The sequence below is a fragment of the Hyperolius riggenbachi genome, chromosome 5 (assembly GCF_040937935.1).
Source record: "Hyperolius riggenbachi isolate aHypRig1 chromosome 5, aHypRig1.pri, whole genome shotgun sequence".
Taxonomy (NCBI): domain Eukaryota; kingdom Metazoa; phylum Chordata; class Amphibia; order Anura; family Hyperoliidae; genus Hyperolius; species Hyperolius riggenbachi.
Window position 1 is genome coordinate 444,774,558 of NC_090650.1, and position 25,139 is coordinate 444,799,696.

The 25,139-nt window shown below is 50.4% G+C and overlaps 1 protein-coding gene across 9 annotated transcripts in view; it reads left to right on the plus strand.

The window, feature by feature from the left end:
* Window positions 1-25,139, plus strand: part of PLEC (plectin) — a 367,871-nt gene that overhangs the window by 194,342 nt on the left and 148,390 nt on the right. The window contains exon 1 of one of the 9 annotated variants that reach the window (XM_068238144.1): window positions 8,442-8,578. The exons of the other annotated variants lie outside the window; for them this stretch is intronic. Coding sequence (XP_068094245.1) covers window positions 8,461-8,578 — 118 coding nt within the window. The 5' untranslated portion in view covers window positions 8,442-8,460. Of the gene's footprint in view, window positions 1-8,441; window positions 8,579-25,139 lie in introns of those variants that run through there. 9 annotated transcript variants of the gene reach the window in all.

A 25,139-nucleotide genomic window follows, 5' to 3' on the forward strand; every position in this document is an offset into this window, starting at 1 on the left:
GGGAGACATCTCGAGCTCACTCCAACCTGAATTATCGCAAATTCTTTCTGTTTTAGGAAAGCAAACTTTTGTTTTTCAAAACGTTTTGAGACGGGGATTTTTTCCCGATTAATGCGTATTTTTTTAATGGACATTTTTACCTTTTTTGAGCAATGACTATTCGCTTTTTTAACATTGCAATCGCGGAAAAATCGCTGCATGCATCACGTTCGCGTTTATAGCGAATCGCCAGCGAGTGCAGCAGTGAGATCAGTGCCATATGTTTTTCATTACACTAGTACTTTAAAAAGCGATGGGGATTCGCCGATCAGCGGTAAACGCCCACAAATCGCTCCAGGGTGAATGGGGCCCTTCAAGCTCTGCAGGTGATTTTGGGTAAGCTGTGGGTTTTTGGGTAGCAATCGCTGCAAAATCGCTTTTTGAAGTTGCTATGTATATATTGGTGATTCTTGACATTGAATCTCTGCAGTGCGTTCGCCTCCATCCACTATCGTTGGCACAGCGATTTCTGGAAGCGTTGGCGATCCCAGATCACTCTAGTCGGTCCTCGGCCTGTTTATCCATCCGTTCTGTGGGTTATAGAGATCAAACTCTTTTCTATAAAGCCATCGGCACTCTCTGCAGTTCGGGGTCATAGACTTACACAAATGTCATCTAACTTAATGTAGATTTCCATTCAAATGTATTGTTCCACTCCTATGGGAATCTTGTGCTGACCTATAAAGATGTTATGAGCTATCCTATTTGTGATGGAGACTCCTTCCTCTGTCAGATGGGGAGTGTTCTGGATATACTATATTATATACTGCAGAAGCCAAAGTCTTGTGATGTCCACCACTATGTCCCCCCCCCCCCCCCCCTCCGTTCCATGGACTGGGCCCCGGGTGTCTCCTCTGCCTGCGATGACTCACTAACGTTTCTTCGCCTTTTTATGTGATTATTCATCTGTCTCCAGCCACAGAAAGGAAGCGGCCCCTCCCTGTGTGCCGCAGACCCTCCTGGCCACGCTGGTAGCTGGCGGTAGCCCTGGCACTTCCCTTGCCAGATTGGCAGCGCCGCTGGAAAGTGTCTGACTCACCGCCTGAGCGTTTATTTTTACATTCTGTTCCATAGGTTGTCCTCTGACCAATGTGCCCCCCCCACTCCCACCAATCCCAGCGGCCAGAAACCGATCAGATGTTCCATTTATTTAGTATTTATAGAGCGCTGACATCTTCTGCAGCGCTGTACAGAGTTATATATTGTCTTGTCACTAACTGTCCTCACAATCTAGTCCCTACCACAGTCCTATGCATGTGTTGTGTAGTGTATGTGGGCCAATTTAAGGGGAAGCCAATTAAGTAATCTGTATGTTTTTGGGATGTGCGAGGAAAGCAGAGTGCCCGGAGGAAACCCACCTAGACACAGGGAGAACATACAAACTCCGTGCAGATAGTGCCCTGGCTGTTTTGAAGAAAAAGTGACATTTCAGTTTGATGTGGAGTGTGGTGTCCCTGGCGTTGGGTCTTTGGCCGTGACTGAAAGTTGGATGGAAACACCGGAGGGGGGAGGGGCCATAGTGTAGGTAATACTGCAGTGGGAGTGGCTTAAGTGGAGGTAATGCTGCAAGGGGAGGGGCCTTAGTGGAGGACATGCTGGAAGGGGGGGGGCTTAGTGGAGGACATGCTGCTGTGGGGAGGAGCCTTAGTGGAGGTAATGCTGCAGGGGGGGGGGACTTAGTGGAGGACATGCTGCAGCGGGGAGGGGCCTTAGTGGAGATAATGCTGCAGGAGGAGGGGCCTTAGTGGAGGTCTCATCATTGGTGGGAGATAAGACTGAAATGGTTTTAAGATGGTCATACATTCCTAAATAAGAAATTGATTTCCTTGGGCAATGATCAACTACATTATGGTTGATTGAAAGTCGATCAGCTAGTGGCCCACACACTACAAGCGAGATCCTGGCGATTCTCCTTCACCAATCGAGTTGATCGATGTTGTGCCTTCATGCTCTGACACCAAAAATCGATTGTGTTGATCGAAATCACGTGAACCTTAACCGACTCCTTTACGATTGGCCGATGTTTTCCATCCTGCCCGATTGAGTAATTTGCTGATTCATCCAGATATCGGCCAATCTCCATCAATCGAGCAGAAGATACTCGATTCTCGTTGATCCGATAAAATAATCGAATGATCCATAGAACAGGAAGATCGAGTAATGTATGGACACCTTTATCCATCAGTATTTATCTATACATCAGATGTGGGTGGAGCCTCAGGACATCGCTTCGCCTTCCCATGCCTCTCTGAATTCCGCAGACTGCGTCCGCTCGGATTGTGAGAGGATTGGGGGGGGCGCCATGCCAGACTCCGGGATTTCTGGGAAATGGATTTACAGGCTTAATTTTTGGAAAGCGATCCGCCCCTCCCCCATCTGCTTGCGGCGGCGCTAGTAATAGGGTCTGGCCTCGTCCCCGTAACCCGACCCTTCCCGCCAGCCCTCCGCAGGGTCCTCCTCGCTATTCTTTTCTGGAATTTTCCATGCTTTTGGAACGGCTGCTTCCAATTCTACTCCGGAGCTGGAAAAAGTGAGGCGCTGGTGAAAGCCGCAGAGGCGCGGTACATATGGTGGTTTCCTGTTAGACGGGCGCCCACAGCCAGCTCGCCATGCAATTGCCAGATGTCCCCGATGTCCTGGGACCGTCCCAGGCAGGTATTAGACATTGCTGGGAATACCGCCGGACACAATAATCGCCTCTTTGTTTCAGCTTCAGATCCGTGACCGAAATCGTGGAATAACAGAACAGCGCCATAACATAGAACAAATAATGTAACGTCGTCACACAGTCACTGCGATCTCCTGATGTACTGAGACCCCCAAACACACCGCTACCACTACTACTGGCAGGAATCCCCCCTTTACAAAATAATACAAAGTATTGTAAATATAAATGTACCACCTTAAACCTCAGAGCTTCGTCTCTGATGTAAAGATAAGCAACAGCATTATAACCCTTAAAGAAAAACATTTTTATTACAGCTGATATAAATCCTGCAATAAATCTGCTGTGTCTACTTCCTGCTTTCATAGAAGTAGACATATTGGTAACATCCTGTGTTTATAAATTAGCTGCTCTACCAAGGCTGAGGAGATTCCTGAGCTGACAGCTGAGAGATCAAATTGTGACCTGTGATTAGTCACAGATGAAGGGGAATTAGACAGGCTTTCTAAATACATACAGGGGGCATTTCTCTGTTTCCTTCTGTCCTGTGCAAGAGTTCAGGTCCACTTCTAAGTATTTTGGGAAAGAGGTTCTCCTATCCTAAGGGAGGGTCATAAATAGAGTGGGCCTTGGGGGGTGGAAGGGGTGATGGGCACTACTGAGGGGGGCTTCTCTCTGGCCCCTCCCCTGTTGTGTACATCTACCAGCATGCATTGCGGCAAGTGGGGATGTGTGACACTGCCACTTGAGATCGCTGGAGAAAGATTGGAGGACTGGATAATGATGGGGGGGCCAGGGGGTAGGACTCTACCTATTGTCCTACATCTCACCCCGCCTCCTCCGCACTGCTCCGCTGCTGTGTCCCCACCTCTCTCCATAGCAACAGAATGCATTGATAGCCTGTAGACTAGCAACACCTCTGTACAGGACTCAGGGCTGGTGCACAGCGGAGCGGTTCTAAAGCATATTTTAAAACACTTGCAGGGGGAAAACCGCTTGGCTAATGACAGTGAATGGGCTGGTGCACACCAGAGCGGCTCGTTTTTTCCACAAAGGCAAACTCAGGGGCTGCAGCATTTTTGTAGATTTCTGAAGCGTTTCTTCCTCAATGTTAAAGTATAGGAAAGTGGAAAACAGCTCTGAAAAACGCCAGATCAGATCGGCTTTCCAGGGGGTTTTGTTACAGAAGCTGTTCAGTAAGGGTCTATTCACACTTGAGCAGGAATCGCGCGATTACCGCTCACCGCAAACCGCTAGTGTTTTTTTAAAACCCGCTAGCCATTTAATCCTATGGCAGTAGATCAGCGTTTTGCGGTTAGCGTTAACCGCAAACGCCTTACATGCAGCGTTTTGCCGGCGATTCCTGAGCGATCACGATTAGCATGTATAGAACCGCTAATTGCGATCGCTCCCAAAACGCTACAGTGTCCAGTGATTTTTCTGCATTAATCGTGGAAAAATCACTCCCGCAAAACGCTAGTGGTAATCGCTAGCGTTTTGCGATTTTAGATGTGAACGGGGGTCTCACAGCTTTACTGTAACAAAATATGAAATCTGCTACACAAAAACATTCCAAATAACGCTAGTTATGTTTAGAAAACCTCTAAGGGCCCTTTTCCTCTAGCAATCGCTAGCGTTTGCGCTAAATGCTAGCGATTGCAATTCAGCAAAGTCCTCATTTTTCTCGGCGATTGTGATTTTGCTATGCAATGCACTGCATAGCAAAATCCTGGCAAAAATCGCTCCGCAAATAGCGGTAGTGGAAATTACCTACTGCGATTGCTATGTTGTGTAGCAGACCCTACCAATTTGCGATTCAGCATTGCAAAAGTGCAAAAGGGCCCTATACATGCCTAGAATCGTTCTGAATATCTGGTGCAAAAACCTCTAGCGTTTTGCGGATCTGCAAGAGGATTTTGGTGCGCGCCGGGCCCAGTCATGGCTCATGCAGGTGACAGAAACCCGGCGTGGCTTGCATTCAGATATGCAAAGTACTTGCAAATTGGGCCAATCGGCTGCATATGATTTGCATGCAAGCCCACGAATATTAGCATCTCATTGAGCTAGTAATCTTCATATAGTTTATCCTCCATGTTTCCTGTTACCCAGAATTCCCGGCACCAGACAAAGTGGATTAACTTGTGTGACTGCACAATTTGCGCTCTCATTATACGCTCTGGATTGCCTCATAATCCTTCTATAGCAATCATGCGGGTTAATTTACACCTGTGTGAGTTTAATGTACACCTGTAACCTTAATGTACACCTGTGTGAGTTTAATGTACACCTGTAACCTTAATGTACACCTGTGTGAGTTTAATGTACACCTGTAACCTTAATGTGGACATTATTAACTATAAAGCGTCTGTATAAACCAGTAACAGGACTGATTGAAGACAATGAGATCTGGAAGATTTCAATCTTTTCTGCTCTTAAATACGTTTTTTATAACTTTTCAATAATAACTCAGAGACCAGTAACAGGCAGTTCTGTGACATCGCATTTTGCGCATGTCTGACAATATGAGACTGACATCGTCACGCAGCAAGGTGTATGCCATCCATCACTGTCCAATCAGAATCTGACCAGAGGTGGCAGCTGTAGCTGGGGATAGTGTGTGATGTGCAGCTGCAGTTATTGGAACAGGTATGCAGCAGTGCTGGGGGAGGGGCTGGTATAGATACAGTGTAGCAGAGGAGGCTGGGGATAGTGTGTGATGTGCAGCTGCAGTTATTGGAACAGGTATGCAGCAGTGCTGGGGGAGGGGCTGGTATAGATACAGTGTAGCAGAGGAGGCTGGGGATAGTGTGTGATGTGTAGCTGCAGTTATTGGAACAGGTATGCAGCAGTGCTGGGGGAGGGGCTGGTATAGATACAGTGTAGCAGAGGAGGCTGGGGATAGTGTGTGATGAGCAGCTGGGGTTATTGGAACAGGTATGCAGCAGTGCTGGGGGAGGGGCTAGTACAGATACAGTGTAGCAGAGGAGGCTGAGGATAGTGTGTGATGTGTAGCTGCAGTTATTGGAACAGGTATGCAGCAGTGCTGGGGGAGGGGCTGGTATAGATACAGTGTAGCAGAGGAGGCTGAGGATAGTGTGTGATGAGTAGCTGGGGTTATTGGAACAGGTATGCAGCAGTGCTGGGGGAGGGGCTAGTATAGATACAGTGTAGCAGAGGAGGCTGAGGATAGTATGTGATGAGTAGCTGGGGTTATTGGAACAGGTATGCAGCAGTGCTGGGGGAGGGGCTGGTATAGATACAGTGTAGCAGAGGAGGCTGGGGATAGTGTGTGATGTGTAGCTGCAGTTATTGGAACAGGTATGCAGCAGTGCTGGGGGAGGGGCTGGTATAGATACAGTGTAGCAGAGGAGGCTGTGGATAGTGTGTGATGTGTAGCTGGGGTTATTGGAACAGGAATGCAGCAGTGCTGGGGGAGGGGCTAGTATAGATACAGTGTAGCAGAGTGAGGCTGAGGATAGTGTGTGATGAGTAGCTGGGGTTATTGGAACAGGTATGCAGCAGTGCTGGGGGAGGGGCTAGTATAGATACAGTGTAGCAGAGGAGGCTGAGGATAGTATGTGATGAGTAGCTGGGGTTATTGGAACAGGTATGCAGCAGTGCTGGGGGAGGGGCTGGTATAGATACAGTGTAGCAGAGGAGGCTGTGGATAGTGTGTGATGTGTAGCTGCAGTTATTGGAACAGGTATGCAGCAGTGCTGGGGGAGGGGCTGGTATAGATACAGTGTAGCAGAGTGAGGCTGAGGATAGTGTGTGATGAGTAGCTGGGGTTATTGGAACAGGTATGCAGCAGTGCTGGGGGAGGGGCTAGTATAGATACAGTGTAGCAGAGGAGGCTGGGGATAGTGTGTGATGTGCAGCTGGGGTTATTGGAACAGGTATGCAGCAGTGCTGGGGGAGGGGCACCCCCTGGAGGCCACACGCTGGTATTACAAACATATAGATACAGTGTGGCTGGGGATAGTGTGTGATGAGCAGCTGGTGTTATTGGAACAGGTATGCAGCAGTGCTGGGGGAGGGGCTGGTACAGATACAGTGTAGCAGAGGAGGCTGGGGATAGTGTGTGATGTGCAGCTGCAGTTATTGGAACAGGTATGCAGAAGTGCTGGGGGAGGGGCTGGTATAGATACAGTGTAGCAGAGGAGGCTGGGGATAGTGTGTGATGTGCAGCTGCAGTTATTGGAACAGGTATGCAGCAGTGCTGGGGGAGGGGCTGGTATAGATACAGTGTAGCAGAGGAGGCTGGGGATAGTGTGTGATGTGCAGCTGCAGTTATTGGAACAGGTATGCAGCAGCAGTGCTGGGGGAGGGGCTGGTATAGATACAGTGTAGCAGAGTGAGGCTGAGGATAGTGTGTGATGAGTAGCTGGGGTTATTGGAACAGGTATGCAGCTCTGGCGGGGGAGGGGCACCCCCTGGAGGCCGCGCGCTGGTATTACACACATATAGATACAGTGTAGCAGAGTGAGGCTGGGGATAGTGTGTGATGAGCAGCTGCAGTTATTGGAACAGGTATGCAGCAGTGCTGGCGGGGGAGGGGCGCCCCCTGCAGGCCGCACGTTGATATTACACACATATAGATACAGTGTAGCAGAGTGAGGCTGGGGATAGTGTGTGATGTGCAGCTGCAGATATTGGAACAGGTATGCAGCAGTGCTGGGGGAGGGGCTAGTGTAGTAGAGGAGGCTGGGGATAATGTGTGATGTGCAGCTGCAGTTATTGGAACAGGTATGCAGCAGTGCTGGGGGAGGGGCTGGTATAGATACAGTGTAGCAGAGGAGGCTGGGGATAGTGTGTGATGAGCAGCTGGGGATATTGGAACAGGTATGCAGCAGTGCCGGGGGAGGGGCTGGTATAGATACAGTGTAGCAGAGTGAGGCTGGGGATAGTGTGTGATGAGCAGCTGGGGTTATTGGAACAGGTATGCAGCAGTGCTGGGGGAGGGGCTAGTATAGATACAGTGTAGCAGAGTGAGGCTGGGGATAGTGTGTGATGAGCAGCTGGGGATATTGGAACAGGTATGCAGCAGTGCTGGGGGAGGGACAAGTATAGATACAGTGTAGCAGAGGAGGCTGGGTATAGTGTGTGATGTGCAGCTGGGGTTATTGGAACAGGTATGCAGTAGTGGCGGGGGAGGGGCGCCCCCTGTAGGCCGCACGCTGGTATTACACACATATAGATAGTGTAGCAGAGGAGGCTGGGGATAGTGTGTGATATGCAGCTGCAGTTATTGGAACAGGTATGCAGCAGTGCTGGCGGGGGAGGGGCGCCCCCTGTAGGCCGCACGCTGGTATTACACACATATAGATAGTATAGCAGAGGAGGCTGGGGATAGTGTGTGATGAGCAGCTGCAGTTATTGGAACAGGTATGCAGCAGTGCTGGCGGGGGAGGGGCGCCCCCTGTAGGCCGCACGCTGGTATTACACACATATAGATAGTGTAGCAGAGGAGGCTGGGGATAGTGTGTGATATGCAGCTGCAGTTATTGGAACAGGTATGCAGCAGTGCTGGCGGGGGAGGGGCGCCCCCTGCAGGCCGCACGCCGGTATTACACACAGTGATATAGATACAGTGTAGCAGAGTTCGGCTGGGACGGGTTGCTGGATACAGAGTTGCGGCTGCTGCTGGAGGAGGGAGGAGGATGGAGAGCGGCACCTCCCGGGCGGCGGAGCTGACATGGGATGGGGGCGGGGCTGTCACACCGGAGGAGGCTGCAGCGGCAGGAGGGAGACTCGGGATGGAGCGGCCGGTCACCTCCGCCTGGTATTACACCTATAAGCGGGAGCTGCTGCTGGACGGCGCCGCCTGGCTGGACGGGAGCTCCGCGCACCTCTACCAGAAGCTCTGCTGTGCAGGTGGGTGCTGCCCCTGCTCTGACGTCACTCCTCCCCCCGGGGGGTCCCCCTGCTCTGACGTCACTCCCCCCGGGGGGGGGTCCCCCTGCTCCCGTGTCACGCGCACCAGGGGACGGTCACCCCGATCAGCGTGACGTCACATAAACTTATCTCTGCTGCAAATTCTGCCTTCTCATCCTCGTCCTGTACAGTGTGTGCTGCGTGTGTGTGTCATGTATGTATGCTGTATATGGAGTGTGTATGTATGTCATGTATGTATGGAGTGTGTATATGTCATGTATACTGTATATGGAGTGTCACACATACTGAGGACCTGTTACTACCACTGCTGGGCTGCACCAGGGGATAGAGTGTCAGCTCTGGGGTCTAGCAATGGAAAGGTGAGAGGAAGCCTCTTACAGCTCCGAGACTTTCTGAGGTCCAGAGATCTAGAAGGGGTGCTGCCTGGAGGGGTCCCATATTTTGGGGATCAGACCTGTGATATTGGGGGGCTGTAGCAATCCTTTATTTGGTGAGGCAGTCCTGCAATATGTGGGGGTTACTGGAGCTGTCCTGTATTTGGGGAAGTTACATGGGGGGGGGGGGGGGGGGGGGTACAGCAGCAGTTAAGTGTTAATAAGGGGGGAGGTGCAGCATCTGTCCTGTAACATTTGGGGGTGCAGACCTGAGATGTGGAGGGGGAGGAGCAGTCCTGTGATATGGAGGGGGCAGGATCTGTCCTGTAACATTTGGGGGGCAGTGCTGTGATATGAAGGGGCAGGACATATCCTGTAACATTTGGGGGGGGGTGCAGTCCTGTGACATTAGGGGTGCAGGTGGGGCCCTGTCGCTTGCTATAATCTGCGGGTTATGAAGCTGCTCTTTTATGATGTCTGGTGATTTTTTTTTTTACTATTATTCCATTTCCTGGATAAATCTGTTATCAGTTTCTTGTCTCTGTTCAGTTTAAAGCCAGCTGTTTCCTAATGACTGTGTGTTGCTATGGAGACAGCTATGCTGAGTCCGTTACTATGACAACTCAACTCCTGTAACAACAAACTTTGTTTCCTCTGTGGAAATTGCAGTTATGGGTGGACTTCTGTGTGTTGGAATCCTCCACCCACTTTTATTTATTATTCAGTTTCTCCAGTGGGGAGATCTCCCCATTCAGAGTCTCACTTCACTTGCTGCATTCCTCATATTGTCAAATGGGGCCTTTTACACTGACGGCCTGATCACACTATGGCGTGGCTGTGCGTTGCAGAAGCGCATGGCGGTCACGTTAGTGCAGCGGTGCCTTGTCAGGACATACAGCCGTGCTGCACATTGGCGTACACAGCAGACGGTGCGGCCCATACATTGCCTGGTGTGTCTGCGTATCACACACGGAGTCTGATACACATTGCTGATGCCCTCTACAAATCGCAAACGCACTGTCATGTGATTGCAGTTTTTGCCACTATTAACTTGCCTTTTTGTGCAATTTCTCAATTTGTAGTTTTTTTTCCTCCATATTTTATACTCACAAAAGTCACACATTGGATATGGCAAAGTTAAACAATCCGGTTTTATGAAAATATTGTCTGATTTGTTTACAAGATTATCTCTGTGAAATTAATGATTTATTCAGCATATAAACGGCATTGCTGGAGTCCTGGTTTAAACGCGTTTTATACGCACTTTACAGAATACTATTTATATTTAATTATTTTACAGCATTAGACGCTTGGTAATTTAGCCCCTAATGCCTGGCACACACTATGAGATGTACTGCCAGATCGATTACTTCCAACCTGTCCAATCTGATTGGACATGTTGAAGATAATGGGTCTGACGGAATCTGCCTTAAAGGGAAGGTTCAGGGAAACCTTTAAAAAAATAAAAATCCATATCCACTTACCTGGGGCTTCCTCCAGCCCGTGGCAGGCAGGAGGTGCCCTCGCCGCCGCTCCAGAGGCTTCCGGTCGTCTTCGGTGGCCGACCCGACCTGGCCAGGCCGGCTGCCAGGTCGGGCTCTTCTGCGCTCCAAGGACGGGCTCTTCTGCGTCCCACGCGGGCGCGCTGACGTCATCGAACGTCCGCCGGGCTGTACTGCACAGGCACAGAACTACTGCGCCTGCGCAGTACAGCCCGGAGGACGTCCGATGACGTCAGCGCGCCCGCGTGGGACGCAGAAGAGCCCGACCTGGCAGCCGGCCTGGCCAGGTCGGGTCGGCCACCGAAGACGACTGGAAGCCTCTGGAGCGGCGGCGAGGGCACCTCCTGCCTGCCACGGGCTGGAGGAAGCCCCAGGTAAGTGGATATGGATTTTTATTTTTTTTAAAGGTTTCCCTGAACCTTCCCTTTAAAATCTGTGGTGTCTGTTCTTATCTCCAGTGAGTTTGTTTACATAACTAGCATATGAGCAGGTAGAGCGGTCCAGACAGATGCTCCATAGGCATTGGTGCAAGGCATTTTTCATGATCATTTTGGATGACAGCATTAGTAACAATCGCTGTACAGACACACTGCTTGGCTACTGTTCTGCGGAGATGGGGAAGCGCAGGTACGAGTGTGAGGCAGCACGCTGCAGTGACAATCGTTGTGATTGGTCGTTATTGGTCCGATCTGTCTGTTCCGTAGTGATGTTGTTAACAACACTGGGGACTCGAAGATCTCAGGAATGATCACAAACGATTGTGTTTGATGAGCTGACGTCTGTACCGGGATTTACTGCGTTCTGTTATCTATCTGTTAACTGGCGGTAAATAACAGAATATGCCAGTGAGCAATAGGGAGGGAGCAGGGGGATCTGGAGGTATGGTGACCTTACATCTAGCGAATTGGCAGCCGATCGACTATCTGATTCGCTAATTATCGGATGAAAATTGGTGCTGCCAAGTGCATGCAATCGACAGTTCGACCAATTTCAGGCCAAGCATGTTGATTGGACGTGCTGCAGGATTTTGTCCGTCGTGGTCGGTCGGGTGCGCGGCGGTAATGGCAAGCGATATCGGGACGAGTGGTGAATGCGGCGGAACCCCCGATGTGTCCAGTGCCTCCTCCATCCGTACCCCACATGGTTGCCAGCATACATGACTGTGACATCACACAAGTGTCCAGGTTACTACGGCAACCACAAGGGGCGCATGTATGGACAGAGCCTGGAGCCAGCGGCGTACACGGACAGATAATGTATAGTGCACTGAGCACCAGGGGGAGCATATTGAATATTAGGGGGGCAGTCACAAGGCAGATTGATTTCAGCATTAAATTGATTTGGAATCATCCTGCAATATATGAGCAGCCGACCGATCTCTGTCCAATCAGATCCGATCAGAGATTGATATGTCTCTTTTCGATCTGCCCATCATCTGATGTATGGGAACTTCTAGAGAGAGAACTGTGGACTATTGTCTTGTCACTGACTGTCCCTCGGAGGATCTCACAATCTAATTCTTTCTATAGTCACATGTGTAGTGTATGTATCGTAGTCTATGGCCAATTTAGGGGGAAGCCAATTAACTTATCTGTATGTTTTTGGGATGTGGGAGGAAACCAGTGTACCCGGAGGAAACCCACGCAGACACTGGGAGAACATACAAACTCCATGCAGATAGTGACCTGGATGAGATTTGAACCGGGGACCCAGCGCTGCCAGGCAAGGGTGCTATCCACTACGCTGCCGTGTAATGAACAGCTTCCTGTGTAGCACATTGTTGTGTGAGGTTGGAGGCACAGTGCCAGCGTTGGGGCCCCTCCCTGGATTCCCCCGCCAGCCGTTGGACCCCGCCCAGCATTGTAGCCTTGCTGGCACAATAGAGCGACATGGGAGCCGGCTCAGCCCTCTGTTTACTTCCATAGAAAGCAATATGGCCGCTTCCTGGCCAGGGTGTAAGTGAGACTTTACCCCGAGGCAGAGAATGTCTTTCATCGGCCGCCTCTTCTCTGGAAGAGATTATATCCCATAACTTGTATTTACGGGAAGTCCTACCTCTGATTATCCCTAATCCCGGCCTGGGAGGGGCTGCGAGGAATGCGGCTGAGCGGAAGGTAAAGGGGAACGCCGCAAACGTGCTGGGATACAACTGAGAGGGATGAGAACTTCCTGAGGAGTTACCAAAAGGGAATGCATAATCTTGCATCAACTCAGAATTATCCGCATCTCACTGACTGTTCCTAGTGAATAGCGAAATCACATGCCCTGGGAAGGGGGCTGCTGTGCCTCAGGTTGGGGGCCCTCAGAATAGTGCTGTAATTACACCTCTCATACTCGCCGATCCATGTACACAATATAGAGTGCTGGGACATTTGCCATCAGTCACTGCGGCATGTACACAATATAGAGTGCTGGGACATTTGCCATCAGTCACTGCGGCATGTACACAATATAGAGTGCTGGGACATTTACCGTCAGTCACTGCGGCATGTACACAATATAGAGTGCTGGGACATTTACCGTCAGTCACTGCGGCATGTACACAATATAGAGTGCTGGGACATTTACCGTCAGTCACTGCGGCATGTACACAATATAGAGTGCTGGGACATTTACCGTCAGTCACTGCGGCATGTACACAATATAGAGTGCTGGGACATTTACCGTCAGTCACTGCGGCATGTACACAGTATAGAGTGTTGGGACATTTGTCATCAGTCACTGCAGCATGTACACAATATAGAGTGCTGGGACATTTGTCATCAGTCACTGCAGCATGTACACAATGTAGAGTGCTGGGACATTTGCCGTCAGTCACTGCGACATGTACACAATATAGAGTGCTGGGACATTTGTCATCGGTCACTGCGGCATGTACACAATATAGAGTGCTGGGACATTTGTCACTGCGGCATGTACACAATATAGAGTGCTGGGACATTTGTCACTGCGGCATGTACACAATATAGAGTGCTGGGACATTTGTCATCAGTCACTGCGGCATGTACACAGTATAGAGTGCTGGGACATTTGCCGTCAGTCACTGCGGCATGTACATAATATAGAGTGCTGGGACATTTACCGTCAGTTACTGCGGCATGTACACAATATAGAGTGCTGGGACAGTTGTCATCGGTCACTGCGGCATGTACACAATATAAAGTGCTGGGACATTTGTCACTGCGGCATGTACACAATATAGGGTGCTGGGACATTTGTCACTGCGGCATGTACACAATATAGAGTGCTGGGACATTTGTCACTGCGGCATGTACACAATATAGAGTGCTGGGACATGTCACTGCGGCATGTACACAATATAGAGTGCTGGGACATTTGTCATCAGTCACTGCGGCATGTACACAGTATAGAGTGCTGGGACATTTGCCGTCAGTCACTGCAGCATGTACACAATATAGAGTGCTGGGACATTTGTCACTGCGGCATGTACACAATATAGAGTGCTGGGACATTTGTCATCAGTCACTGCGGCATGTACACAGTATAGAGTGCTGGGACATTTGCCGTCGGTCACTGCGGCATGTACACAATATAGAGTGCTGGGACATTTGCCGTCGGTCACTGCGGCATGTACACAATATAGAGTGCTGGGACATTTACCGTCAGTTACTGCGGCATGTACACAATATAGAGTGCTGGGACATTTACCGTCAGTTACTGCGGCATGTACACAATATAGAGTGCTGGGACATTTGTCATCAGTCACTGCGGCATGTACACAATATAGAGTGCTGGGACATTTGTCACTGCGGCATGTACACAATATAGAGTGCTGGGACATTTGTCACTGCGGCATGTACACAATATAGAGTGCTGGGACATTTGTCACTGCGGCATGTACACAATATAGAGTGCTGGGACATTTGTCACTGCGGCATGTACACAATATAGAGTGCTGGGACATTTGTCACTGCGGCATGTACACAATATAGAGTGCTGGGACATTTGTCACTGCGGCATGTACACAATATAGAGTGCTGGGACATTTGTCACTGCGGCATGTACACAATATAGAGTGCTGGGACATTTGTCACTGCGGCATGTACACAATATAGAGTGCTGGGACATTTGTCACCGCAACATGTACACAATATAGAGTGCTGGGACAGTTGTCATCAGTCACTGCGGCATGTACACAATATAGAGTGCTGGGACATTTGCCACTGCAGCATGTACACAATATAGAGTGCTGGGACAGTTGTCATCGGTCACTGCAGCATGTACACAATATAGAGTGCTGGGACATTTGTCACTGCGGCATGTACACAATATAGAGTGCTGGGACATTTGTCACTGCGGCATGTACACAATATAGAGTGCTGGGACATTTGTCACTGCGGCATGTACACAATATAGAGTGCTGGGACATTTGCCACTGCAGCATGTACACAATATAGAGTGCTGGGACATTTGCCACTGCGGCATGTACACAATATAGAGTGCTGGGACATTTGTCACTGCAGCATGTACACAATATAGAGTGCTGGGACATTTGTCATCAGTCACTGCGGCATGTACACAATATAGAGTGCTGGGACATTTGTCACTGCAGCATGTACACAATATAGAGTGCTGGGACATTTGTCATCAGTCACTGCGGCATGTACACAATATAGAGTGCTGGAACAGTTGTCATCAGTCACTGCAGCATGTACACAATATAGAGTGCTGGGACATTTGCCATCAGTCACTGCGGCATGTACACAATATAGAGTGCTGGGACATTTGTCACTGCAGCATGTACACAATATAGAGTGCTGGGACATTTGTCATCAGTCACTGCGGCATGTACACAGTATAGAGTGCTGGGACATTTGCCGTCGGTCACTGCGGCATGTACACAATATAGAGTGCTGGGACATTTGTCATCAGTCACTGCAGCATGTACACAATATAGAGTGCTGGGACATTTGTCACTGCAGCATGTACACAATATAGAGTGCTGGGACATTTGCCACTGCAGCATGTACACAATATAGAGTGCTGGGGCATTTGCCACTGCGGCATGTACACAATATAGAGTGCTGGGACATTCGTCACCGCAACATGTACACAATAAAGAGTGCTGGGACATTTGCCATCAGTCACTGCAGCATGTACACAATATAGAGTGCTGGGACATTTGCCATCAGTTACTGCGGCATGTACACAATATAGAGTGCTGGGACATTTGTCATCAGTCACTGCGGCATGTACACAATATAGAGCGCTGGGACAGTTGTCATCAGTCACTGCAGCATGTACACAATATAGAGTGCTGGGACATTTGCCACTGCGGCATGTACACAATATAGAGTGCTGGGACATTTGTCACTGCGGCATGTACACAATATAGAGTGCTGGGACATTTGTCACTGCGGCATGTACACAATATAGAGTGCTGGGACATTTGTCACTGCGGCATGTACACAATATAGAGTGCTGGGACATTTGTCACTGCGGCATGTACACAATATAGAGTGTTGGGACATTTGTCACTGCGGCATGTACACAATATAGAGTGCTGGGACATTTGTCACTGCGGCATGTACACAATATAGAGCGCTGGGACATTTGCCATCAGTCACTGCAGCATGTACACAATATAGAGTGCTGGGACATTTGTCACTGCGGCATGTACACAATATAGAGTGCTGGGAGATTTGCCGTCAGTCACTGCGGCATGTACACAATATAGAGTGCTGGGACATTTGTCACTGCAGCATGTACACAATATAGAGTGCTGGGAGATTTGTCACTGCGGCATGTACACAATATAGAGTGCTGGGACATTTGCCGTCAGTCACTCGCACACTTGCGTCTGTACAGACTGCTGGCGGCTGAGTGATCTCTGTGCTCTTTATGTTTACATTTCTCAGCATCCAGGCGTGACGCTTCCTCTTATGTGTGAACAAAGAGCCCCCAGCACTTCTGTACTGTCACTTATCTGCCACTCAGTTACTATTATCACTGCTGAGATCTGCAGGCATTTATTACTACAGTGCAGCACTGACACTGACTGCACCCGCCAGAACTGACTGCACCCCCCACCACAGTGCAGCACCGACACTGACTGCAGCGCCCCCTCCCCCCCCCCCAGGCTGACACTGACTGCAGCGCCCCCCTCCCCCTCAGGCTGACACTGACTGCACCACCAACACTGACAGCACCCGCCACCACAGTACAGCGCTGACGAAGACTGCACCCCCCACCAGTGCAGCACTGACACTGACTGCACTTTGTAGGCATGAATTTGCTGTCAGTGGTGGGGGGTGTTGCCCGCTATCAGTGCTGGGAATGTGGCAGGTTGTTGTCACTGTTGGTGAGGGGGTGGTGGGGCAGCTGTCTGTGGAATGGGGGGGGGTACACCACTGTCAGTGGTGGGGGGTGTTACCTGCTATCAGTGCTGGGAATGTGGCAGGTTGTTGTCACTGTTGGTGAGGGGGTGGTGGGGCAGCTGTCTGTGGAATGGGGGGGGGGGGGCGGGGTACACCACTGTCAGTGGTGGGGGGTGTTTCCTGCTATCAGTGCTGGGAATGTGGCAGGTTGTTGTCACTGTACAGAAGGTGGCAGATCACTGTCAGTAAAAGTCAGTCACTGGTCTGCATTCCTCCAGTTTAACGATTAGCCAGATCAGAGCCGCCTCCGCTCAGGTATGCGAATCGCTCTGAACTTTGTCAGGCAGGTGTGCCGGGTCAGGCCGGGCTGTGTGTACAGGGCTGAGAGTATACAGGTTCCCCCAGGATCAGGGCCAGTGTGTGGAATGCTGGGTGGGGGGCACTACTCTGACCTACCACATACAGAACAGTGACCGCTCAGCCCTATCCTGCCCCCTGCTGCCCACCACGGGCTATGACAAACCTACAACCAGAGCTTCTCAGGGTCACCGAACTTGAAAGTGAAATCTTGTTTTCTTTGACTGTCTATATTGCAAAGATCAATGGAAACCAGTTTTTCAGCTTCATGACTTTGCTTCACTGTGCAGAGGAGTGCTGTGGAATAGCTGTGCTTCATAGCAAACCGATCTTAGCTGGCTGTATATTGTAATGTAAAGATAATTCCCAGGCATGCACGCACACTCTCTATTATGTATTTGTATAGCACTGACATCTTCTGCAGCACTGTACAGTACATAGTCATGTCACTGACTGTCCTCAGAGGAGCTCACACTCTAATCCTACCATAGTCATAGTCTAATGTCCTACCATATTATTATTATGTATTTATATAGCACTGACATCTTCTGCAGCACTGTACTGAGTACATAGTCATGTCACTGACTGTCCTCAGAGGGGCTCACACTCTAATCCTACCATAGTCATAGTCTAATGTCCTACCATATTATTATTATGTATTTATATAGCACTGACATCTTCTGCAGCACTTTACAGAGTACATAGCCATGTCACTGACTGTCAGAGGAGCTCACAATCTAATCCTACCATAGTCATAGTCTAATGTCCTACCATATTATTATTATGTATTTATATAGCACTGACATCTCCTGCAGCACTTTACAGAGTACATAGTCATGTCACTGACTGTCCTCAGAGAAGCTCACAATCTAATCCTACCATAGTCATAGTCTAATGTCCTACCATATTATTATTATGTATTTATATAGCACTGACATCTTCTGCAGCACATTACAGAGTACATAGTCATGTCACTGACTGTCCTCAGAGGAGCTCACACTCTAATCCTACCATAGTCATAGTCTAATGTCCTACCATATTATTATTATGTATTTATATAGCACTGACATCTCCTGCAGCACATTACAGAGTACATAGCCATGTCACTGACTGTCCTCAGAGGAGCTCACACTCTAATCCTACCATAGTCATAGTGTAATGTCCTACCATATTATTATTATGTATTTATATAGCACTGACATCTTCTGAAGCACATTACAGTGTACATAGTCATGTCACTGACTGCCCTCAGAGGAGCTAACACTCTAATCCTACCATAGTCATAGTCTAATGTCCTACCATATTATTATGTATTTATATAGCACTGACATCCTCTGCAGCACATTACAGAGTACATAGTCATGTCACTGACTGTCCTCAGAGGAGCTCACACTCTAATCCTACCATAGTCATAGTCTAATGTCCTACCATATTATTATGTATTTATATAGCACTGACATCTCCTGCAGCACATTACAGAGTACATAGTCATGTCGCTGACTGTCCTCAGAGGAGCCCACACTCTAATCCTACCGTAGTCCTAGTCTAATGTCCTACCATATTATTATTATGTATTTATTATAGCACTGACATCTTCTGCAGCACATTACAGAGTACATAGTCATGTCACTGACTGCCCTCAGAGGAGCTCACACTCTAATCCTACCATAGTCATAGTCTAATGTCCTACCATATTATTATTATGTATTTATATAGCACTGACATCTTCTGCAGCACATTACAGAGTACATAGTCATGTCACTGACTGTCCTCAGAGGAGCTCACACTCTAATCCTACCATAGTCATAGTGTAATGTCCTACCATAATATTATTATGTATTTATATAGCACTGACATCCTCTGCAGCACATTACAGAGTACATAGTCATGTCACTGACTGGCCCCAGAGGAGCTCACACTCTAATCCTAACATAGTCATAGTCTAATGTCCTACCATATTATTATTATTATTATTATTATTATGTATTTATATAGCACTGGCATCTTCTGCAGCACCTTACAGTGTAATCCTACCATAGCCATAGTCTGAAGGAAGAGTTATTGAACTTGTCAGTATGTTGGGATGAGAGGATGTATACAGACATGACAGACCCCTCCATGCAGTGTTGGGGGACTTCAGTGCTGCTGGGGGAGATTGCTGTACACCGCCCAGCATGGCAGCCAGGGAAGCACGACTGTCAGGAGGAGCTGAGCAGCTTTGGCCTCTGTTACTTTCAGTATTGGATTCCTTATCGGGGTGTCACACTCGGTAATATGTAGAATATCAGTTCTGCACAAGCCCCAGACTCTGGGTGTGTTTCAGTGCTGTGGCCAGCAGAGGGTGCTCTGGTCACATGAAGGGATCCCCTGCTGGCTGTAATGTGTGAGGTCTGGGCAGTGTGTGTCAGAGTGCTGGCTGCCCCATATAGTGCATAGATCTCACTGGTGCCAGGGTTACCTGCTGTGTGGCAGTGAGATCTGTGCTGCAGAGGCGCTCGTACCGCCCTGCTGGTAGCTGTAGTGGGTTGCTTATTATTATTGGCTGTATTGCACAGAATTGGTAGTGAATGCAGCAGGAGGAATTGCAGTCTCTCCTGTGTCAGGCGGTATTGGCTGTATTGCACAGAGTTGGTAGTAAATGCAGCGGGAGGAGTTGCAGTCTCTCCTGTGTCAGGCGGTATTGGCTGTATTGCACAGAGTTGGTAGTGAATGCAGCGGGAGGAGTTGCAGTCTCTCCTGTGTCAGGGGGTATTGGCTGTACTGGACAGAGTTGGTAGTGAATGCAGCGGGAGGAGTTGCAGTCTCTCCTGTCTCAGGCGGTATTGGCTGTATTTTCACAGAGTTGGTAGGTAATGCAGCGGGAGGAGTTGCAGTCTCTCCTGTGTCAGGCGGTATTGGCTGTATTGTACAGAATTGGTAGTGAATGCAGCGGGAGGAGTTGCAGTCTCTCCTGTGTCAGGTGGTATTGGCTGTATTGCACAGAGTTGGTAGTGAGTGCAGCGGGAGGAGTTGCAGTCTCTCCTGTGTCAGGCGGTATTGCACAGAGTTGGTAGTGAATGCAGCGGGAGGAGTTGCAGTCTCTCCTGTGTCAGGCTGTATTGCACAGAGTTGGTAGTGAATGCAGCGGGAGGAGTTGCAGTCTCTCCTGTGTCAGGCGGTATTGGCTGTACTGGACAGACCTGGTAGTGAATGCAGCGGGAGGAGTTGCAGTCTCTCCTGTGTCAGGCGGTATTGGGTGTACTGGACAGACTTGGTAGTGAATGCAGCGTGAGGAGTTGCAGTCTCTCCTGTGTCAGGCGGTATTGGCTGTATTGCACAGAGTTGGTAGTGAATGCAGCAGGAGGAGTTGCAGTCTCTTCTGAGTCAGGCGGTATTGGCTGTACTGGACAGAGTTGGTAGGTAATGCAGCGGGAGGAGTTGCAGTCTCTGTGTCAGGCGGTATTGGCTATACTGGACAGACTTGGTAGTGAATGCAGCGGGAGGAGTTGCAGTCTCTCCTGTGTCAGGCGGTATTGGCTGTACTGGACAGACTTGGTAGTGAATGCAGCGTGAGGAGTTGCAGTCTCTCCTGTGTCAGGCGGTATTGGCTGTATTGCACAGAGTTGGTAGTGAATGCAGCAGGAGGAGTTGTAGTCTTTCCTGTGTCAGGCGGTATTGGCTGTACTGGACAGAGTTGGTAGGTAATGCAGCGGGAGGAGTTGCAGTCTCTGTGTCAGGCGGTATTGGCTATACTGGACAAACTTGGTAGTGAATGCAGCGGGAGGAGTTGCAGTCTCTCCTGTGTCAGGCGGTATTGGCTGTACTGGACAGAGTTGGTAGTGAATGCAGCGGGAGGAGTTGCAGTCTCTCCTGTGTCAGGCGGTATTGGCTGTACTGGACAGAGTTGGTAGTGAATGCAGCAGGAGGAGTTGCAGTCTCTTCTGAGTCAGGCGGTATTGGCTGTATTGCACAGAGTTTGTAGTGAATTCAGCAGGAGGAGTTGCAGTCTCTCCTATGTCAGGCGGTATTTGCTGTATTGCACAGAGTTGGTAGTGAATGCAGCGGGAGGAGTTGCAGTCTCTCCTGTGTCAGGCTGTATTGCACAGAGTTGGTAGTGAATGCAGCGGGAGGAGTTGCAGTCTCTCCTGTGTCAGGCGGTATTGGCTGTACTGGACAGACCTGGTAGTGAATGCAGCGGGAGGAATTGCAGTCTCTCCTGTGTCAGGCGGTATTGGCTGTACTGGACAGAGTTGGTAGTGAATGCAGCGGGAGGAGTTGCAGTCTCTCCTGTGTCAGGCGGTATTGGCTGTACTGGACAGAGTTGGTAGTGAATGCAGCGGGAGGAGTTGCAATCTCTCCTGTGTCAGGCCGTATTGCACAGAGTTGGTAGGTTATGCAGCAGGAGGAGTTGCAGTCTCTCCTGTGTCAGGCGGTATTGGCTGTACTGGACAGAGTTGGTAGTGAATGCAGCGGGAGGAGTTGCAGTCTCTCCTGTGTCAGGCGGTATTGGCTGTATTGCACAGAGTTGGTAGTGAATGCAGCAGGAGGAGTTGCAGTCTCTCCTGTGTCAGGCGGTATTGGCTGTATTGCACAGAGTTGGTAGTGAATGCAGCGGGAGGAGTTGCAGTCTCTCCTGTCTCAGGCGGTATTGCACAGAGTTGGTAGTGAATGCAGCGGGAGGAGTTGCAGTCTCTCCTGTGTCAGGCGGTATTGCACAGAGTTGGTAGTGAATGCAGCGGGAGGAGTTGCAGTCTCTCCTGTGTCAGGCTCTATTGGCTGTATTGCACAGAGTTGGTAGTGAATGCAGCGGGAGGAGTTGCAGTCTCTCCTGTGTCAGGCTGTATTGCACAGAGTTGGTAGTGAATGCAGCGGGAGGAGTTGCAGTCTCTCCTGTGTCAGGCTGTATTTGCTGTATTGCACAGAGTTGGTAGTGAATGCAGCGGGAGGAGTAGCAGTCTCTCCTGTGTCAGGCGGTATTGGCTGTACTGGACAGAGTTGGTAGGTGATGCAGCGGGAGGAGTTGCAGTCTCTCCTGTGTCAGGCTGTATTGCACAGAGTTGGTAGGTAATGCAGCGGGAGGAGTTGCAGTCTCTCCTGTTTCAGGTGGTATTGGCTGTATTGCACAGAGTTGGTAGTGAATGCAGCGGGAGGAGTTGCAGTCTCTCCTGTGTCAGGCGGTATTGCACAGAGTTGGTAGTGAATGCAGCGGGAGGAGTTGCAGTCTCCTGTGTCAGGCAGTATTGCACAGAGTTGGTAGTGAATGCAGCGGGAGGAGTTGCAGTCTCTCCTGTGTCAGGCTGTATTGGCTGTATTGCACAGAGTTGGTAGTGAATGCAGCGGGAGGAGTTGCAGTCTCTCCTGTGTCAGGCTGTATTGCACAGAGTTTATAGTGAATGCAGCGGGAGGAGTTGCAGTCTCTCCTGTGTCAGGCTGTATTTGCTGTATTGCACAGAGTTGGTAGTGAATGCAGCGGGAGGAGTAGCAGTCTCTCCTGTGTCAGGCGGTATTGGCTGTACTGGACAGAGTTGGTAGTTAATGCAGCGGGAGGAGTTGCAGTCTCGCCTGTGTCAGGCGGTATTGCACAGAGTTGGTAGGTAATGCAGCGGGAGGAGTTGCAGTCTCTCCTGTGTCAGGTGGTATTGGCTGTATTGCACAGAGTTGGTAGTTAATGCAGCGGGAGGAGTTGCAGTCTCGCCTGTGTCAGGCGGTATTGCACAGAGTTGGTAGTGAATGCAGCGGGAGGAGTTGCAGTCTCTCCTGTGTCAGGCTGTATTGCACAGAGTTGGTAGTGAATGCAGCGGGAGGAATTGCAGTCTCTCCTGTGTCAGGCGGTATTGGCTGTACTGGACAGAGTTGGTAGTGAATGTAGCGGGAGGAGTTGCAGTCTCTCCTATGTCAGGCTGTATTGGCTGTACTGGACAGAGTTGGTAGTGAATGCAGCGGGAGGAGTTGCAGTCTCTCCTGTGTCAGGCTGTATTGCACAGAGTTGGTAGTGAATGTAGCGGGAGGAATTGCAGTCTCTCCTGTGTCAGGCGGTATTGGCTGTACTGGACAGAATTGGTAGTGAATGTAGCGGGAGAAGTTGCAGTCTCTCCTATGTCAGGCTGTATTGGCTGTACTGGACAGAGTTGGTAGTGAATGCAGCGGGAGGAGTTGCAGTCTCTCCTGTGTCAGGCTGTATTGCACAGAGTTGGTAGTGAATGCAGCGGGAGGAATTGCAGTCTCTCCTGTGTCAGGCGGTATTGGCTGTACTGGACAGAGTTGGTAGTGAATGCAGCGGGAGAAGTTGCAGTCTCTCCTATGTCAGGCTGTATTGGCTGTACTGGACAGAGTTGGTAGTGAATGCAGCAGGAGGAGTTGCAGTCTCTCCTGTGTCAGGCGGTATTGGCTGTACTGGACAGACTTGGTAGTGAATGCAGCGGGAGGAGTTGCAGTCTCTCCTGTGTCAGGCGGTATTGGCTGTATTGCACAGAGTTGGTAGTGAATGCAGCGGGAGGAGTTGCAGTCTCTCCTGTGTCAGGCTGTATTGCACAGAGTTGGTAGTGAATGCAGCGGGAGGAATTGCAGTCTCTCCTGTGTCAGGCGGTATTCGGGGGCTATATTAGTCGTGTTATGTTCACCCCGCAGCAGATCTGATTCCTATGAGAGGTTTCTTATTCCTGGAATCATCAGATTTAGTGACGGGCGGTTTCCTGTGTGATTTGGCAGCAGTCACCCTCCTCCAACAATCGCAGGCTGCCTGGGGCTCATTATATCTGATAGAGGAAGAAGTGAAAGTACCGCCGACCTTGGCAATGCTGACTGTGTACTATGTGCTGCACTGAGCAATCTGTGGGGAGAGGTGCAGGGATCACCGCCTGTGCTGCCAGCCCCCTGCCAGGAGAGGTGCAGGGATCACCGCCTGTGCTGCACTGAGCAGTCTGCGGGGAGAGGTGCAGGGATCACCGCCTGTGCTGCCAGCCCCCTGCCAGGAGAGGAGCAAGGATCACCGCCTGTGCTGCCAGCCCCCTGCCAGGAGAGGTGCAGGGATCACCGCCTGTGCTGCCAGCCCCCTGCCAGGAGAGGTGCAGGGATCACCGCCTGTGCTGCACTGAGCAGTCTGCGGGGAGAGGTGCAGGGATCACCGCCTGTGCTGCCAGATCAGATGGCGCTGGAGCAGAGCCCCCTGCTGGTGGGTGGTGCTGGAGCAGAGCCCCCTGCTGGTGGGTGGTGCTGGAGCAGAGCCCCCTGCTGGTGGGTGGTGCTGGAGCAGAGCCCCCTGCTGGTGGAAGCTGGTGCAAGAGAATTCAGCTGTGTAGAGACAATGCCCTCTGCTGGTGGAGGCTGGTGTGGGAGCGTTCGCCCTCTGCTGGTGGAAGCTGGTGTGGGAGTGTTCGCCCTCTGCTGGGGGAAGCTGGTGCATTCGGCTGTGTAGACAGTGCCCTCTGCTGGTGGAAGTCGGTGTGACAACGGTCGCCCTCTGCTGGTGGAGGCTGGTGTGAGTGTGTTCGCCCTCTGCTGGTGGAAGCTGGTGTGAGTGTGTTCGCCCTCTGCTGGTGGAAGCTGGTGTGAGTGTGTTCGCCCTCTGCTGGTGGCAGTCGGCGTGAGTGTGTTCGCCCTCTGCTGGTGGAAGCTGGTGTGAGTGTGTTCGCCCTCTGCTGGTGGCAGTCGGCGTGAGTGTGTTCGCCCTCTGCTGGTGGAAGCTGGTGTGAGTGTGTTCGCCCTCTGCTGGTGGCAGTCGGCGTGAGTGTGTTCGCCCTCTGCTGGTGGAAGCTGGTGTGAGTGTGTTCGCCCTCTGCTGGTGGAAGCTGGTGTGAGTGTGTTCGCCCTCTGCTGGTGGAAGCTGGTGTGAGTGTGTTCGCCCTCTGCTGGTGGCAGTCGGCGTGAGTGTGTTCGCCCTCTGCTGGTGGAAGCTGGTGTGAGTGTGTTCGCCCTCTGCTGGTGGAAGCTGGTGTGAGTGTGTTCGCCCTCTGCTGGTGGAAGTGTGTGTGACAGCGGTCGCCCTCTGCTG